The 17,119-nt window shown below is 46.3% G+C and overlaps 7 protein-coding genes across 7 annotated transcripts; 3 read left to right on the top strand and 4 right to left on the bottom strand.

The window, feature by feature from the left end:
• Window positions 1–28: 28 nt before the first annotated feature.
• DEU56DRAFT_871102 (20S proteasome subunit) lies at window positions 29–1,143 on the top strand (the record flags this gene model as incomplete). Its single annotated transcript, XM_041355679.1, has 7 exons — window positions 29–51; window positions 104–147; window positions 208–302; window positions 353–434; window positions 490–645; window positions 702–919; window positions 970–1,143. The coding sequence occupies 7 exons, from the start codon at window positions 29–31 to the stop codon at window positions 1,141–1,143; spliced, it is 792 nt and encodes a 263-aa protein (XP_041209293.1).
• On the bottom strand, window positions 1,029–1,774 carry DEU56DRAFT_800117 (uncharacterized protein). The gene is made up of 4 exons (XM_041353067.1): window positions 1,569–1,774; window positions 1,333–1,517; window positions 1,117–1,285; window positions 1,029–1,048 (listed from the first exon to the last, which is right to left on the bottom strand). The coding sequence occupies exons 1-3, from the start codon at window positions 1,639–1,641 to the stop codon at window positions 1,262–1,264; spliced, it is 282 nt and encodes a 93-aa protein (XP_041209294.1). The 5' UTR covers window positions 1,642–1,774; the 3' UTR covers window positions 1,029–1,048; window positions 1,117–1,261.
• Window positions 1,774–4,086, top strand: DEU56DRAFT_800118 (guanine nucleotide exchange factor). The gene is made up of 7 exons (XM_041353068.1): window positions 1,774–1,952; window positions 2,003–2,110; window positions 2,166–2,410; window positions 2,464–2,727; window positions 2,779–2,870; window positions 2,920–3,617; window positions 3,666–4,086. Exons 1-7 carry the CDS (start codon window positions 1,871–1,873, stop codon window positions 3,974–3,976), a joined length of 1,800 nt encoding a protein of 599 aa, XP_041209295.1. The 5' UTR covers window positions 1,774–1,870; the 3' UTR covers window positions 3,977–4,086.
• On the bottom strand, window positions 4,087–6,149 carry DEU56DRAFT_800125 (uncharacterized protein). Its single transcript, XM_041353069.1, has 5 exons — window positions 5,989–6,149; window positions 5,646–5,937; window positions 5,496–5,593; window positions 5,180–5,447; window positions 4,087–5,130 (listed from the first exon to the last, which is right to left on the bottom strand). The coding sequence occupies exons 1-5, from the start codon at window positions 6,112–6,114 to the stop codon at window positions 4,253–4,255; spliced, it is 1,662 nt and encodes a 553-aa protein (XP_041209296.1). The 5' UTR covers window positions 6,115–6,149; the 3' UTR covers window positions 4,087–4,252.
• On the top strand, window positions 6,130–8,045 carry DEU56DRAFT_856606 (FAD/NAD-P-binding domain-containing protein). Its single transcript, XM_041355270.1, has 3 exons — window positions 6,130–6,334; window positions 6,391–7,505; window positions 7,556–8,045. Exons 1-3 carry the CDS (start codon window positions 6,240–6,242, stop codon window positions 7,948–7,950), a joined length of 1,605 nt encoding a protein of 534 aa, XP_041209297.1. The 5' UTR covers window positions 6,130–6,239; the 3' UTR covers window positions 7,951–8,045.
• Window positions 8,046–9,655: 1,610 nt separating this feature from the next.
• DEU56DRAFT_707160 (uncharacterized protein) lies at window positions 9,656–10,258 on the bottom strand (the record flags this gene model as incomplete). The annotated part of the gene is made up of 3 exons (XM_041347433.1): window positions 9,656–9,931; window positions 9,984–10,112; window positions 10,178–10,258. Coding segments are annotated over 3 exons (486 nt in total), but the record flags the coding sequence as incomplete, so codon positions are not given.
• A 2,379-nt stretch (window positions 10,259–12,637) lies between these two features.
• DEU56DRAFT_871106 (uncharacterized protein) lies at window positions 12,638–15,614 on the bottom strand (the record flags this gene model as incomplete). The annotated part of the gene is made up of 12 exons (XM_041355680.1): window positions 12,638–12,955; window positions 13,006–13,341; window positions 13,398–13,472; window positions 13,516–13,599; window positions 13,654–13,799; window positions 14,073–14,196; window positions 14,245–14,306; window positions 14,340–14,452; window positions 14,502–14,698; window positions 14,750–14,929; window positions 14,990–15,208; window positions 15,261–15,614. 12 exons carry the CDS (start codon window positions 15,612–15,614, stop codon window positions 12,638–12,640), a joined length of 2,208 nt encoding a protein of 735 aa, XP_041209299.1.
• Window positions 15,615–17,119: the final 1,505 nt, after the last annotated feature.

Genomic DNA, 17,119 nt, shown 5'->3' on the forward strand with positions numbered 1-17,119 from the left:
CGATTGAATCATATCCTGCATCCAAACCATGTCGAGAACATCATACGATAGGTTCGAGTAATCCCTAGTTCCGCCGTCTGCATGCTCATGAATTATTTGGCAGATATCTCACTGTTTTCTCGCCCGAGGGCCGATTGTACCAAGTCGGTGCGTTGATGATTATTGGACATGATCGTAATGACGCGTGCTCATACAACTCCCCTCTAGAATATGCATTCAAAGCTATCTCTGGTTCTGGACACACAGCAGTCTCCGTCAGAGGACATGATACCTCTGTAGTTATTACCCAAAAGAAGATTCCAGTACGTTCGCTACGAAACGGCTGTCATGATGATATTTACTTTCGAATCAGGACAAGCTGTTGGATGCATCGACTGTTACGCACCTCTACAGCATCACACGTACCATTGGGTGTGTCATGACTGGCCTTGCCGGTGAGAAAAACTGCTGGTGTGGAATAGCTCGTACTTGCGCTGACGTAGGTTGCAGCTGATGCTCGTGCTCAAGTTTTACGTGCTCAGCAAGAGGCTGTCCAGTGGAGATACAAGTATGGATACGAGATAACTCCGGATGCTATGGCACGACGACTGGCAAACATCAATCAAGTCTATACGCAACGGGCTGGCATGCGGCCACTAGGAATTTGTGAGGCCACCTATTTCACTATCTATTCGCAACTGACAACGATAATCTTCTTATAGCTATGATACTGATTGGCATTGACCCAGAATACGGGCCGCAGTGTTTCAAATTAGACCCTGCAGGCTACTTTGTTGGGTTCCATGCCACTGCCGCTGGACAGAAACAGCAAGAAGCGATGAACCACTTGGAAAAGAAATGGAAGAAGCTAGACAAGGGTAAGGGAGCAGATGATGCTGCAGCTGCAGGCAAGAAGCTCAGTCGAGCGGAGGTTATCGAGGTGAGTAACGCTATATTACAAACTGACGTGGAAAGCTGAGCATTGTTTAGATCGCGATAGAAGCCATGTCAACTGTTCATGCGACGGACTACAAGGCTGGAGAGATAGAGATCGGGATTGTATCGACTGCTGAGGACGAGGACCCCAAAACTCGTGGTGAGTGGCGTGTGATGGATGAGGCCGAGGTAGAAAGATACCTGCTGGCATATGCAGAAAAGGATTAGGAATCGTTGCACATGTCAATTGATCATTTGCTCGCTGCAACTCGGGAGGTGAAGTTTGAATAAGTTTCTGAGGTGACGCAGTATGAGTTGGAAATGGTGTCTATGAGATTTATCTATTTTATCGCAGAGAAGCTCCCCCACTCTGCACGACTATGAGTACTAAATCATTTATCACACAATAATACTAACCAGTATGGCATCTATCTCTGCTTGCTCCAAGTACCTCGAGTATGGTTTGGAGAAGCGTGCCGGAGCCTCCCAGAATTCGAGGAAAACAGGATGATCCTGCGTTGCTTGGGAAGGATCAGCCTTTTCAGAAAAGGACTTTTGCCATTCTGGAGGTGCAGCTGGATGAGGGTGAGAAGGACCTGCAGCTGATATGATATTTAGGTGTTATATGAATGAGAAGGAGTTACGCGACGCACTGGCTGGCCATACGCGCTTTCCAACGAAGCTGATGAGCGGTTTATGTGCTAGTACTCTAACAGACGGGTGCATGTCGGGAAAGTGGTAAGTGCTGAGATCGAGAAGCGGGCCGCCAAAAGCTGTGCAACATGGGATACGTTATTTGTACATGTTTTAGATCCGAAGTTAACCGAGGAAGGCTGTGGGGAAGAAGCAACCGCCGATCGCCTAGTGACGCCAAAGGACCAAAGGTAGTACTAGACGCTTGAGATAATAAAACAGCTAGATACTGTCATACTTTGACGTTCGCTTCTTTGCTTCGATGTCGCTTCTTCAGGCATACTCTTCCTTGTCATCGAGCTCGCAAAGAGCTACGATATCGCACACACTTCAGTCAATCGCTGGTATGTCTTCATCCCTAATTAATTGCTGACTACTTCAATCTAATTTTTAGGTGCTCCGCCTATCGATTCACCATCCTGTAAAGCACTCATTCAGCTTATCCTCGATGATCTTCAGGCTGCCATTATCGATGACTCTTCCAGCCGTTTAACCAGAGCCGGTCTGCTCACTCTATCTGATTTATACACTCCGCGCTGATCCCATGTTAATCGTAGACGCATTGTCCGCCCTTTCTGCAGTCAAGGGACTTGGTAGAATACCCCATGGTGCCCAGGTCCTTGCAACAGTTCCTAACCTTAAACGTCTTATAACGCTCGCCGTAAAACTCGAAGCTGCTCCTGATGCTTCAAACGAAGCTTTGAAGTGCGTTGCCAACACCTTACTCCTCAGTGAACCTGCTCGCACCAGGTTACTGAGCCAAGACATTGATGGAGGAAATATATGTGTCGACCTCCTCCAAGTCAGAGCCCTGTCATCCTGTTTGTCATACATCTAAGCCCATTTTTTTTATAGAAATCTACAACACCAGAAAACACCTTTCTCTCATCAAGGATCCTCTTCCTCTGTACTGCTTCCCCTCAACAGTCTGCTTCCTTCATCGAATCTATCGTTGAGACAAACCGTACCCATTTTCCTGGAAATGGAACAATAATCGATGTCATCGCCCTCAAGTTGGATGATTTAATTGCATCCATGCAAGCTGGAGTAAAGATGTCCCGCGATGCCATGACAGATCTCTTGAAGCTCACCTTCAATCTCCTCGTACACTATCCCAAAGTCAGTCACTTCCTTTGTAACCACAATTACAAACTCTCAGTCGCATTATAGTTGGCCCCTTCCGAGGTGCAATCTCCCGCCTTAGCTTGCTCTCCTCATGACCAAAAGGTAATGGGAGATTTCTGGAATTCGCGGCTTGACGGGTGAGTGCCTTATGACGATATCCAAGCAGTATCTCATATGGTATTGCAGCATCCTACCCACCCTTGTTCGTGCTTTTCAGACCATCCCCCTTTCCTCTCCAAATCCTCTTACATCGCCGTTGACTCATATAATTCATTCCTTAATTACTATCCCTGTCGACGTGTCATCCCGAGCGATATGGTTCGGTACTCGTCCACATTCACACTCGTCCACCCCACAGCCCAGTTCCCCCGAGTCCGCCACTCCTCCTTTGGCTAGTTCAAGTCATGATAACCAGCCAACGCCTAAGGAGCCAAAGGCCAGGCATATCGAACGCGCCATATCGTCCGTCATTTCAGCCGGTCGCCGGTCGCTCTGCCGCTCTTCACGTTCTACCTCACCTTCCACCGCTGACTGCGCCTCACGCGCTTATGAACTCCTGGACACGACCCTTTCGCACTTCCTTCCAGGTGACATCGATCCTGACGATCCTGCAGTGCGAGACCTGTGCAAGATCGATGGGGACACGTCCCTGGATGAAATCGTGTGCCCCCTCGTTATTCTTATTACACGATTCTGTCTTGGTGACGACGATGCCAAGACAAGAATAAGACAGTGGCTAGTGCCTGAGAACCTGGACAGGACACATCCTTTGGAAAAGAGAGGAGATCTTTTAGGTCGGTGCTTGAGACTTCTTGCATCCGTCTACCACAGCAGGTTGAAGGACTCTACGGGAGAAATGTTATACGCGATGTGTGATTCAAACGGTATGTCATATGCACCTCCCAACAGTCATATTTACGAATAAGATCCAGCTACGACCCTTGCTGGTTATTTCGGATACGGCAATGTTGCCGGTTTCCTTTTTCACAAAGGCGTTGTCAGTGCACCGCCTGTCAGCGCAGCCTCAGGCGCACCACCAACCACTGCGTCAGGTTTACCCATCAACCCCATCACTGGCACTGTCGAGCATCCCTCTGAAAATAATATTGACATGACTGATGAAGAGAAGGAACATGAGGCAGAGAAGTTGTTCGTGTTATTTGATCGTCTGGAGAAGACTGGGGCACTACCTCCGAGTCAGAATCCCTATCGCAAGGCGTTTCAAGAGGGAAAAATGGGTTGATCTCAATCAGAAATAGCGGATACGAAGTTATCATGGACTTATGATAATAACTTACTTATCGATACCATTCCTTGTTTTTTTTCTTACCTTGAATTCACAGTTAATGAAATATATGATAGATGAAGTTGTCAACCGTTGGCAGTGATAGAACATTGTGCATATTGTATATACGAAATATATGCAACGACTTGAGCCACAAGAAAAGTGCCAAGTCATCATTTTTGGGGTAGTGATGTGTAGCAGTGCATATGAGCTTCGAATGGCATCGCAACATGCCTAATCGAAAGTGATCTTGGACCCCTCGAACTGAGTGACGGCTCCAGTGCGTGCGCCCCCTCGACCTCTGCCGCCACCCCTCCCACCACGGTCACCGCCTCGTCCGCGTCCTCTCCCACCACGGTCACCGCCGAACCCACCACGTCCACGCCCACGGTCACCACCACCGAACCCACCACGTCCGCGACCTCGGTCGCCGAATCCTCCACGACCTCCACCACGTCCACCCCCAGAGTTGTCTCTTGGTTGGGAATAATCCAAGCGAAGGCTGCGGCCATCAAGCTCGTAACCCTGCAGCTGCCCGTGGGCCGTCTGTGCGGACTCCAAAGCACTAAATTCGACATAGGCAAAGCCTTTCGGCCTGCCCGAATCACGATCCGTTGGAACACGAACGCTTTTAACGTCGCCGTGCTCGCCAAAGACTTCCCAAAGTTGCTCCTCGCTGACACCAAAGCTAAGATTCCCAACAAAGAGAACGCTCGATGGAGGGCTCTGCGTGTCGCCAAAAGACTTTGCCCGGTTATCACGGACAGCGCTTTTATCTGGCGGCGTGCTTTTGTCAATATTGACAGCTCGTCCGTCAATCTCCTTGCCGTTCATTTCGAGAGCCTTTTCAACCGCATCTGCGGATGTGAAGTGAACATAGCCAAAACCGCGTGACTTGCCAGTCGCCCGATCCGTTTGTACTTGAGCAGAGACAACTTCGCCGCAGGAGGCAAATTCCTGTGCAAGCCAGTCGTTGTCGACATTCCATGATAGTCGACCGACGAAAATACTTTTCGTTTCCTCAGTCGATGCGCTAGGAGCTGCATCACCATCGACCAATTTTACCTTTTTGGGGGGAACGGAGGGTTCTGCTTCTGCTTTGCGCTTGGTGCCTGTAGACCGTTCAGATTGATGAAGGACTAAGTGCAATCAATAACTTACCCTTGGCAGGCTGAACATTTTGTGCCTCGACACCCTTGTCCCCATCCTCATCCGAAGAGCCCTCGTCGCTCGAGGAAGAATCGGACGAAGAACCACTGTCTTTACCCTTCCCCTTTTTGCTGGCTGGGGCGCTGGCGGGCTTTTCATCTTCCGATGAGTCATCGGAGTCTGAGGCGGGTGCAGGCTTTTTAGGTTGTCCATCCTCGGAAGAGGAGTCCGAGTCGTCGCTTGATTCGGAATCTTTTGCAATCGATGCTTTGAGTGCTCCCTACAGATATTGAATGAAGGGCAAAAGACTGAAAAAACGAATACATACAGCCTTAGCCAAAATGTCCTTGGATGACGTTGGCAATTTGACTTTTTTTGCTGGCGAGGCGGTTGATTTTGCTGCCTTGGTCTTATCTGCCTTTTTGTCTGGGCACAACGATGAACATTCAGGTGGAAACCTGCGCCATCAATCACTTACCCTTGGCAGGTTGGACATCCTGCATCTCTACATCCTTGTCGCCGACCTCGTCTGACGAGCTCTCGTCGCTTGATGATGAATCAGAAGAATCATTACTGTCCACTTTACCCTTTCCCTTCTTGGCAGCTGGGGCACTAGCAGGCTTTTTTTCTTCCGGTGAATCGTCGGAGTCCGACGTGAGCACAGTTTTGTTGGGTTGTTCCTCACCCGAAGAGGAGTCTGATGACTCGTCGGACGATTCATCTTTGGCACGTTTAACGGGAGTCTTCCCGTTCGATGCTTTGAGCACTTTCTGTTGAGTAAAAACGATCAGAAGGGGACGACTAATGACAGAAAAACATACAGCCTTGGCCAGGGTTTCCTTGGATGACGCTAGCGACTTTGCCTTTGCGGGGGAAGCGGCGGCTGGCTTGGCAGCCTTAGCCTTATCTGCTACCTTCTTGTCAGCCTTCTTGTCTGATTTTGCCATGGCGTACAAGTGAGGGATACGGATTTTGCAAAAGCAAGAAGTCCAAAATTTTGGCTCGATAAGCACGTGAGCCATTCTGATTAAGGGCAGGTTGCTTCAGGACTTGCAACGCTCTGCAGACTGCAATGTCTAAATCAATTTCTTCCATCACTGCGGCAATGGACAATCATTTTGACGTTATCGTGCTTGGCACTGGTCTGACCGAGTCTATAACTGCTGCGTGAGCAAAATTGACACTCGCGCACCATCTTTTTATGCTCAGTAGGAACCTATTAGTGCTCTCTCCAAGGCTGGCTTCAAAGTCGCACATATTGATCCCAACCCATATTATGGTGCCGACGAAGCATCCCTCTCACTAGATGAGCTCGCGCAGTGGGTTGATCATCACAAAGAGGACAATTATTCCGTCACCCATTATGGTGAACTTCCGCCTCATGCGAGACAGTACTCAGTTTCATTGGCTCCTTCGGTTATTCCATCAATCGGCCCTTTCATTTCGTCCCTCATTGCGTCCGGCGTTTCTCGATACGGATCTTTCAAGCTCCTTGGTCGCGTTGTCATTTATGACGGCGGCATATTGAAAGATGTTCCCCAGAGCAAGGACGATATCTTTCAGAGCAAGGCGATGAGTCTCCTAGAGAAGAGGAGGGTCACGCGTTTCCTTATGTTTGCTGGTGGTGAATTCGAGAATAGCAAGGAGCTGCACGGCCAAGAAAATTCGCCCTTGCTCGATTTCTTGCAGAAGAAATTCCTGCTTAGTGAGGCAACCGCTCGCGCCATCACTTATGCCCTGGGATATTGTTATTTTGTGTCAGAAACAACTCTTCCCGCTCTACATCGTATCCGCGATTACCTGAAGGCATCCGGTCGCTATGGGTCGTCCTCATTTCTCGTAGGCTACTACGGTGGCTCGGGTGAAATCGCGCAAGGTTTTTGCCGCGCAGCTGCTGTGAGCGGAGGTGTTTATATTTTGGGACGATCTGTTACGAGAGTCGTGTCTGTCGATCCCGTCGAGCCAGAATACTCCGTTTTGACATCAGATCTACCCCGGTTCGCTGTTGAAGTTGACGACTTTCCAGACCGCCTTCATTGCCGATGCCTGATATCGTCGGCCACTCTTCTACCAGGACACCTTCGCACCCTAGCGGATATAATCCGTCCGAGTATATCATCCTGCAGCTCCCCGCGGCCATTTGCGACGGCACGGTGTATCGCAATCGTTGATGGGCCAATAAATTTACTGTCAGACACTGAGAATTCGGGAACGTCGGAAGCATCGGATTCTTCACTTCTTGTGTTTCCGCCGGGATCGTTGGAAGAGGGATCGGCTATTTCCACTGTGCATGTTATGACAACTGGTCCAGGTACAATGTCGGCCCCTTCTGGAAAAGGTATGGTTGAAAATTCAATTCATATTTAGCAGCACCTCAATTCTTTTAAGGCATCCTGTATATCTCAATGCCTCTTCGCAGCAATTCCATTCATTCGGCTGAGACCCTTTTACGTCCATATCTAGCAGCCGTTCTCTTGCTGTTTCGAACTGAGGAGCAGCAGAAAACATTGATTTGTTCTACATTTTATATGCAGGAACTTGCCTCATCGACAGCAAGTAACTCGGATTCTTTGGCAGGGCTCCTGGCAGTGCCTTCATTAAGCCCACATACAACACAGGGTGTAGATGAAGCTGCAATAGTTGCTGAGGCTACCTTCAGAAAGGCAGCAGCTTCTCTTAATGGAGAGAGGCAAGAGCACTTTAATCAAGGATGCAAGCAAGATGGATTTTGGCCTTCATTAGCTGAGATACAGGGGGGAGAAAGTAATGACATGCAGTGGTAAAACAAATGTTGTTCACACTTGTCCTTTTGAGTAATGGAAGAGTAAAGCATGTGTTGTGATTTCAACAAACATCTTGTGCACAAGCAAAGAAGAGAAACAGAGAACCAGTATGGTAATCAAAGTTTAGTGACACTTTGGAAGCTACCCAGAGGGTAGAACACTAAAGGCTCAGATGGTATACGGAACATGGATGAGAGTTAGATTCAATGTGGAGGTAAGAGGTAAAGATAAGATACAATCAACAACAGCTTATATCCAATATCAGCGCAAGCACATCATACTTCAGCATGTCCAATCAACAAGCAGTCACATGTGGTAAGCCTAGGCTTACACCCCCCCCCCCCCCCTCCCCTCAACTATCCTTGAGATCTTTCTTTCTCCCAGACATCTAGCACTTCGCAATCCTCTAAGTCCCACTGGGGGAGCCATTCATTGTCTTCCAGTCCATACCCAACCCAATTAGAGTTTAAAAGTCTGGTCTGGTCTGGTCTTTTGGCCTAATTTTGTTGGAAATTCCTAATTAAGCTTTCAATGCATTACAAAGCATTGAAAGGTTGAAATACGAACCTCCGCTTGAAATGCCTTCCAATAATAGAGTGCGTCTTATAATGGTCGTTACAATCACAGTTGCAATGATCATTACAACGGTCATTGAAATTAGTTACAATCAATCTTAGTCATTGTAATGTATTGTTTGTACCGCAACTGGTTGCAATGAATGCCCTGTAATTGTGATAAAATTAGCCCCTTGGAATACCAGCCTTATCTCCCAAGCCCCTTTTATCATCTTGTGCTATCATGGTTATCTTATCATTCTACAGTGTTATCTTACCATCCTGTGCTTATTATTAGTGATATCATATTACATTTGTATTCATATTACTTACCGTAGTTATCTTATCACTTTACAGTGTTATCTTATTACCTTTCAGTTCCTATTGTTCTGTGCTTATTATTATTAGTGATATCATATTACATTTGTATTCGCATTACTTACTGGTTTTATTATGTTTCAAGTCCTATTATGCTTATTAGTTCGCTATCATATTATATTAGGTTTCCTATTATGCTTATTAGTTTACTATCATATTGTGTTAGGATTGGATTACTTACTTAAGTTGTCTAGTCTGTACTTGGTGGGATTTGAATGCTCGACTACCTATTGCTTTAGCTTAAGGTCACGTGATGCTTGCGACTTACCACGGTAAAACTGTTAGACTAAAGGGCCTTTGTATATATGGAACCCTCATTGTATATAACGACTACTTTTGCTACTTATAAGGTATTAGTTGCTAATCATTCAAAGTCTTATCTTAAGGTTGCAACACATAGTGCAAGTTTGAACTAAGTGACATCAAATTTAAGAGCAACAGTACGAAATGAAATGTGACTAATTTATCTACACCTGACGAGCATGAGTACCACGACGAACACCTTCAGCTGCAGGCTTCTTTGCCCTAGTCTTCCCTCTACCTCGAGCTGGTTGCTGTCCGATATCCGTATTAATATCCTGCGCTACGACTGTAGCAGTGGCCGCTGGGCCTGTTGCAACACCCTGAATAGGTACTTCGGCATGCCCTATGGAGGTGGCACTGAGAGCGGAGATAGTGCTGAGAGTGGGTGTGGGGCATTCTGGAGGCTGCACCACCTCAATGATGTCGGACCGAGGGGCAGCAGCACCCTGCACTGCAGGAGGTGGGTCAAATACATCTGACTCGCTATCACTATCCATATCAAGTGCGTTCATGGCACGAATGACTTCGCTGGAGTGATCTTCCTGACTCGCTGCAGAAGCCGAAGATTTTGCGGAGCCGAAAACATCTTGGTTGATGTTTTGCAAGATGGTCTGAATGCGACGGCTATCCCACTTTGTGAGCAAGAGCTTCTTGTAGTGGAAGAATAGATCCTTGTAGTTAATACCAGATGACTTTCCCAAGCCGGACTTCTGAAATTCGGTGTCAGGCAATAGCAGAAAAATTGCCTGCGGTGTTGGCTGAGCAACACCATTAACCATAGCATAGACGACGACTCACAATGACGGCAGCCCATGCAATAGATCCTGATGTGATGTGTTTGAAGTTCCATCTCTGTGCATTTGTCTTTGGTCCGCCAGTTGTCCCTTGGTGAAGTGAAGTAACGCCGCGTAGTGCGACCTTCAGAATCTATTCAGGGAATTAATACATTGTCATCCGTCTGTAATAAGACACTTGTCGGCTGAAAAGTGTACCTTAGCCAAAAGCTCCCAGTTTCCGAACACGTTCTTCAAGGATGTGTCTTCCCACATTCCGAGAAACAGGACTGGCGGGAAAGTCTTGTACTTTGGATTTGTCGCCGACACTCCGAGCATGTCCCGTATTGCGACATCAGCTCTGCAGTAGCTGGTATTGTTGAAGTACATTCCTGGAAGGCCGAAGATTTCTCCCACAATGCCACGTAGTTTGTTGATCTCCGATGAGCGAGCCTCAGAAATGGACTTTGTTACCTGGCCATGCAGGATGAATGTTAGTTATTAATAAAACATGTATCAAAACATATAGTACTTACAAGATTGCTAAAATACAAACTTTCCATGACACTGTGTAAGTGACCAGGGAAGTGCTGGAATAGTTCATCCAGAAACACTGATTCCTGGGTTATTGCCGTCAAGTACCGGTCTCGGCTGTTGAAAGGAGTCGGATTCTCAGGGCATTGCTTGCTGAGAAGTTCAGCATTGGGGAACATCTCAACGGTCATGCCATATTTGCGAGCATAAAGTGTTATTGTTTGCTCATGGGCCAGGAGTTCATCAGGTGCTTCCGCCCAACGTTTACGTTTGGGCTTCTCGGCAATAAGAACTTTGTTTTCCTCGCGAAGAGTGCGATTGTCCTCAATGAGCTTCTGGACCTGAACTTGCAGCGCCTTAAGTGCCTAGAGTGAGAGAAGAGTTAGACAGGTAATGTAGTCTAACATCTGGAACATACATCCATGAGGTCTCCCTTCGAGGCATTCAGCCCTGGAATTGCAACAGATTCGATGGTGGGTTCTCCGTCCCATTCATCATCCGAGTCAGATATGTTCCTAGAGAGATGAGACATGACGCTAAATGAACTTGGGGAGGCAAGAGAGCAGTCTGAATCAGCGCAACAGCATAGTATATAATGTAAATGCCTTGCGGCGTACCTTGTGAGCTTTGCAGCAATGTATCAGCGCCAAGAAGAAAATGTGTCTATGCTCCGACTGCATATTACTAATGAAGGCATAATTGCCTGACCTTACAATGTATGAAATCAGCACGCAAGTAATAATCAACGTGCAATATGGCTGGTCTCTTACGTTTTGTATCCAGCCTATTAAGTACGAGTTTTTTGCACGAGTTGATCAGAGCCATGTCAATGTGCCATTGAGATTGAACTAATAGGGTATAGAGTAGAGTCGGGGTTAGTTTGGCAAAGAGAAAGAAGTTTACGCACCAAGTTTTTTGCACGAGTTGATCTGAGCTGTGTGCCATTGAGATTGAACTAAGATAGCCTGCAATAATGCTCAGAATGGGCTGGGGTGCTGGCCTTGAGCGACTTACCACTCCTTTGCGATACTTCACCAGCACTCCTTCTCTGGCTCTGAGAACATCAATTATCTGCGCAGCAACAACACTAATGCTCAGAACTGGTGAGTGTCTACCTGGGCAGTGAGACAATCTGTGACTCACTCTTGGCTGTCACAGGTTTGCTATCTGCGGATGCTGCAGCCACTTTCGCAACAGTGTCTGTGATTAGTGCTGAGCCTTTCAATTGGTTGTTGGTAACCATTGGGGCCGCAGCCATGCGATAGCACGCAAGGTCTCCAAGAGCTTCAAGCCAGCCGGATCAGAATGAGTGCAGGGTGGGCTCCTTAAGAAGGCTGGTGTAGAAGGCATAGGCATAATATATAAAATATTGGAGATGTACAAGAGCTAGGGGCAAGGAAAACAAGGCACGTCTCAAGGCCTCGAGGAGTTTATGGAATGTGTGTCCAGAGGCATATGATGATATTGTACTTGCCTGAGATAATGTGGAGGAAGCCAGAACACTGTAGACAAGGGAGATCTGCATCAGATTATGCATCTGAATCATTGTTGCTGGGATCCTTGCGAGGTTTGCTATTGGATAATGCTGATGATGTGGGAGAATTGTTGGTCATGCCAGGAGAAAGGGTGAAACTAGAAGACATTGAATGGGTGTAGGGAGAAGTTGATGATGTGGAAATATAGTCTCCTGGAGATTTGGGGGTAGGTGGGGGTAGGTGGGGGTCAGCCACCAGTTGATGATGGACAAGAGAGAACTGAGACGGCAAATCTTACAGGATCATATTTGCGGTGGTTGAATGATTGGTTATTTGCTGGCAGGAAGTGGGGGTGTTGCACGGTGGGGAGGGGCTACTTGTTGGGTCGAAAATTGATTCAGGTTCAGTTGTGCATCTCATGGGAATGGGATCTGAACCATTTCGTGGTTGCTGTAGATTGCGAGTCAGATGATTGTGTCGCGTGCATTCTGGTGTCCTGGACTTACTGAAACGGTCACTGACAGTGGATGATCAACATCAAACACACACAATGTGCCCTGCATCCAGATGCCTCATCTTGACACGAAGAAACATGTCAGTATCTGCAGTATCAACTATGAGATAATCATAAGGTCCGTCTGGTACCAGAAGTGCTCCGTGTATGATTGATCTAATGGAAAAACCAGGCCTGCGCCCGTGGCCCCACTCGAACTCTGAAAAAGTTAAGATCCTTGTCCTTTCGAAGGCACAAACCAGTGGGAGAATCAAAGGGATGAATAAGAGCCAAGGGAAACCTGCGGTCCTCAACTTGGCATTCAAAACAAAAGATCAGCCGGCCAAGAATGACTTTGTTTTCTGTCAGCCGAATGAAGACACAGTCGAAGCGCGGGGAACCAAAGAAAAGGGGACTACAACGAAGATAGTTGGTATGCTGGCACCAATCAACCATTGATTTGTAGTTGATGTGAATGAAGCAGTACTCTGTAATCTGCATGTACATGTTAGCACAGCGAAAACAATGAGCTGAGACAAACATACCTCATCAGTTCCTCGGAGATGAATATGTTTGCCACTGGGTAGTGGTACGTTCAACGAGGGTAAAAGAGTATTAAGGAAGTCATTAAGCTTGATGTGGAAATCACCAAAGGCTTGGTCGTCCCGATGAGCTACCTCGATCACATCAAAGGTTTGCGACTGTTGCTTTGATCCAAGTTTCACGTGAAAGACGTTGGTTGCTGAGATGATAGGGCAATCAATGACATTGACAAGGAAGTCTTCTTCTGAATTGTGTACTTGATGTTGATGCTCGTCAAATTTGAATAACCGGCGGTGTATACAATCAGCGACTACTTGCCATGTATTGATGCAGAGGATCTGTGACATTTGAATACATACTAAGTATTAGTAAATAGTTTTCTAATAAAATGCACCTGTTCTGCTACATCACAAAAGTTAGTGCACAGCAAATACGAATCCTTAAGTGAGCCATGCATTTTCTCATTTGGCTTTGTGTGGTATGTAATTCCATGTTGCTCCTTTTGCTTTGACGTCGTCAAAAATATGAACGTCCATGTGTAACTTCGGGAAATTCCAGTTCTTGTTGCTCTCGTCCGCTGTTTTGTCGATATATCGCTAATTATAATAAAAATTAATTGACTGTTGGTGGCATAGATACATGTAACACACCTGCAAAAGGGCCGAAAACGCGCAGTGTGTATGTCGGCCACTACTAATTGTCTCGCTTGTGTGAACCTCAAGTGAGGCATACATGTCAAGTTCTAAGTAAAGACAGACACAGCGGAGGAGCAGGTAACGGAGAGGACAGACCGCCTCTGTCAGAATGTCGTGAGTAGCATATATAATCATCTAGTAGGAATCTGTTAGACTCGGGGTAGTGCAAAAAATTAAACGACAAACCTTCGAAATGTCTTTGTGCACTGAGTTGTCCGTAAACGCAATATTCATTACCTGGTTCGGATGTTTCTGATCTCACCAGCGGGGGAATGCTTGATAGCTGTGTTAATTGTCAGCTCGAGTCTGAATCAAAATATGAAAGAAAATAACATACTTCTTGTCGACTCGAGACACATTGTCTCATCTGAGACCATTAATATGCTTCTGAAGCTCAACCCATAGGTGATCAGACCATTCACCACCCGAGTGAAAGTGTAGCTTGTCCCAAGACAGTGCACGATGCACATCTGTGGAGGACAGCGCCCAAAATGAATTCTATGATGACATTAGAATAACACAGTAAGATAGTAAAGATAAGCTCACCAGGACATCATGAAGTCCATATGCCTTTAGTACCTCCTCCCTTTCTTCTGCAGTCTCCTTCTCTCATGCAGTCGCTAGGATAGCCTGTGAGTCACGAGATGTGCAACATGGATAGCAACACAATGTATCAGAAAGTTTGTCGTGCAGAACAAGACAAACTGGGCAAGGCCACAGGGACCTGACACCGCGAGTAAGCGACATCGTCAATCTTGAAACATGGTAAGTTAGTGAGATCGAGCTCAAAGTTCAAAGCTCACTGTTCCTCAAAATCAGATGAGAGAATTAGTACTAATGGAAAAAACCAGCGCTGAATAACATCTAAACACTCCAACCATTGACCCATCTTTGATTTTGCTGCTAGCAAAGAGAGTATCCTTTCAAATGACTTCTGCCATACGGTAACCTTGAAGTTAGCCCATGCTGGCTTGCCAGAGTGTTGTTTGTCTTCCTTCACCTGTATGAATACACTTAGTGCAAAGTAATAACAGATGTGATTCAGACATACCACAGGAAGCCAGCCAACGATATAACCGCCACCCATTCCCTGACTGTTGTGAATGTTAGTGGGTAAGTTTGCTAATCGTGCAACAACAGGGTAGCCTTTCGCACTACCGAAACTCGATAGTTTTGTCTTGTCCACGTACAAAATGAAGGTGAGGGGCTTAGCTTCACCTGGCAGCTGTGACTACAGAATACATTCAAATGCCATCAAAATCACTATACATGGTACATAAATGGTACATACTTGAGCATCCCAGAAGTGTTGAGCTGTAAAGGGCTCGTCTACAAATTGTTTGAACAACTGGCCATTGAACTTTGACATGCGCTGAGCATCAAAATGAAAATTAGGAAACAGATAAGGGTCGTGGAGGAGGTTGGTAGCCCACTCCCAAAGATCACAATAGTAGACATCAAAGTCCCAAGATTTATCAGTGAAGGGTATTGAAATAACGTCTTTTGTAAACTGAGGCCAAAGATCAGTCCAACATGAATCATCCAGCAAGAGGTGAGACAACCCCTGTTAGACGCTGAGATGCTGCATCCCACTTAGCGCGAACATCCTTGTGGTTACGGAAGGTGAATTTCTCTGACCGCCGTGCACAGCGGTGGCAAATATTGGCTGCTTCGAGGGCAATTTCAGCAACATCAAACTCTAAATGAGACTTGAAGGGTTGCCAAGGCTGTGCGTCGGGTTCAGGAACAGACCACAAGGAATGATGGGCTGGATGGCACTTGAAATCGCCAAAAGCTTCAACTTTGGTCAAGATCCCACTGTTTGGGTGATGTTCAACTTTGATATCATTGAGCTGGAATTCACGGTATTCAAGGTCCCTGCCATCAGCGGGGAAAGATGCCTGATCTTCTAACATCCATATTAACAATATACAACAAAAATAATCACTGAAATCATCGAACTCACTGAAAATAGGGTCAATCTGTTCCGCACCACGAGAACTTGGTAAAGGGACTTGCTGGCCTGTTGCAACTGAACACATATTTGAACTAAATAAAACAGATACAGTGCATTGATATAAAGGGCGAGACTTACACTGTGTCTCGAGTACAGTGTTTGGTCCAGGATCAGGAACATCACGATTATGGCCTGCTGCAGCTAGGTAGGTTTAGATGTCAAATTATTTAGAGTTACTCAAAATGCACCTTTTTGCCGCCTGATTGATTCCGCAACACGTTGATCTTGTGCTCGTTTTTGAGCATTCTTCTTGCAGGCCTTTTGATGAGTGGCCCAACCACATGGTTTGATGCTCTGTTCACAGATTTCACAGAATTTAGCCCTGTCGGAGCCCATAATGTTGGCAGATATACAAGAAGTATCTACAGAATCAGTGTGAGCAAGGAAATGGAAACATACAGCTGGTGGGAGCGCAAATACAAGGAATGACGTGTTGCAAGCGCTTGCAATCACCTTGTGATGTATTGAAACTCAGCGTGCAATCTTAGATTATCGTGCCGATAGAATTTCAACGACATGTCAACAATGGAGCATTGAAACAGGTTTCGCAAATTTCCGACATTGGACACAACCGGACCCCAACCGGTTGCCTGATTCCCACAATATTGTTCCGACAATGGTTGTAGTTGGACTGGTGTGGTTAAACAAAGGAGGACACTCCTAATTTATCAGTTGGTATCGGTTTGAACGTCAGTATACCCGGTAGCCTAAGCCGTCGGGTTATGACAGAAAGGGGAGGTAAGCTTCTAAGGTGTGAGCTGAAGAAGGGTTTCGTGTTCGATGGTTAAGTCTAGATGAGGGATCAGTATCAACTCAAAGACAAATAGTCTAAGAGAAAAGAGGTATCGACTCAAGGATAGTGATCCAAGAGTATAGCAGGTTCGTGATCAGACTCAAGAGAGTTAACTCAAGAGAATATACAAGTCAAGGTAAAACCCAGTAGAATCAAGTTAAGGAATAATAGTACAAGTGGATCAACTATATATAGGGAATGACTACAGTGTTCAGGGCAGGTCTGTTAATCGTACAAGAGTCAGGAAAGACATATCAGGCAGGTGGGGTCAAGGCAGGAGTCCATGAGGTCAGGGATGGAGGTCTATGGGAACATCAAGAGAAATGGAAGTAAGGTCATGAGGCCATCAATCAAGGGTCCCAAGGGAAGCATCTAGCTTCTGTCACAGAAGGTCAGGGTTGGCGGGGATCAGGAATTGTGCATCAAGCATCACGGTGAATCATGAAGAGGTGATGGTGTGACATCATGATGAGGTGAAGAGGTAAAAGGATCAGAAAAAGATAGGGGGGCCATGTTACTGTAACAAATATCAGGCAACCTTGGACTAGACCTCAAAAGACCGATATTTTCAGCCTTTGTGGTCCTGCAACCGGTTTTAGACTGGTTTCAAC

Source organism: Suillus clintonianus, assembly GCF_016758775.1.
Source record: "Suillus clintonianus strain FC179 chromosome Unknown DEU56scaffold_29, whole genome shotgun sequence".
NCBI lineage: Eukaryota > Fungi > Basidiomycota > Agaricomycetes > Boletales > Suillaceae > Suillus > Suillus clintonianus.

What these genes read in the sequence shown, in the direction of transcription:
- DEU56DRAFT_856606 (XM_041355270.1), top strand. Translation starts at nt 6,240, where the DNA reads ATGTCTAAATCAATTTCTTCCATCACTGCGGCAATGGACAATCATTTT. An exon ending in ACCGAGTCTATAACTGCTGC is followed by an intron (nt 6,335 to 6,390) that starts GTGAGCAAAATT and finishes GGAACCTATTAG; the next exon opens with TGCTCTCTCCAAGGCTGGCT. An exon ending in GTCGGCCCCTTCTGGAAAAG is followed by an intron (nt 7,506 to 7,555) that starts GTATGGTTGAAA and finishes AATTCTTTTAAG; the next exon opens with GCATCCTGTATATCTCAATG.
- DEU56DRAFT_800125 (XM_041353069.1), bottom strand. Translation starts at nt 6,114, where the DNA reads ATGGCAAAATCAGACAAGAAGGCTGACAAGAAGGTAGCAGATAAGGCT. An exon ending in GGATGTCCAACCTGCCAAGG is followed by an intron (nt 5,594 to 5,645) that starts GTAAGTGATTGA and finishes CGTTGTGCCCAG; the next exon opens with ACAAAAAGGCAGATAAGACC. An exon ending in AAATGTTCAGCCTGCCAAGG is followed by an intron (nt 5,131 to 5,179) that starts GTAAGTTATTGA and finishes AACGGTCTACAG; the next exon opens with GCACCAAGCGCAAAGCAGAA.
- DEU56DRAFT_800118 (XM_041353068.1), top strand. Translation starts at nt 1,871, where the DNA reads ATGTCGCTTCTTCAGGCATACTCTTCCTTGTCATCGAGCTCGCAAAGA. An exon ending in CACACTTCAGTCAATCGCTG is followed by an intron (nt 1,953 to 2,002) that starts GTATGTCTTCAT and finishes TCTAATTTTTAG; the next exon opens with GTGCTCCGCCTATCGATTCA. An exon ending in TGGAATTCGCGGCTTGACGG is followed by an intron (nt 2,871 to 2,919) that starts GTGAGTGCCTTA and finishes ATGGTATTGCAG; the next exon opens with CATCCTACCCACCCTTGTTC.
- DEU56DRAFT_800117 (XM_041353067.1), bottom strand. Translation starts at nt 1,641, where the DNA reads ATGCACCCGTCTGTTAGAGTACTAGCACATAAACCGCTCATCAGCTTC. An exon ending in AAAGCGCGTATGGCCAGCCA is followed by an intron (nt 1,518 to 1,568) that starts GTGCGTCGCGTA and finishes ATATCATATCAG; the next exon opens with CTGCAGGTCCTTCTCACCCT. An exon ending in CAGAGATAGATGCCATACTG is followed by an intron (nt 1,286 to 1,332) that starts GTTAGTATTATT and finishes ATAGTCGTGCAG; the next exon opens with AGTGGGGGAGCTTCTCTGCG.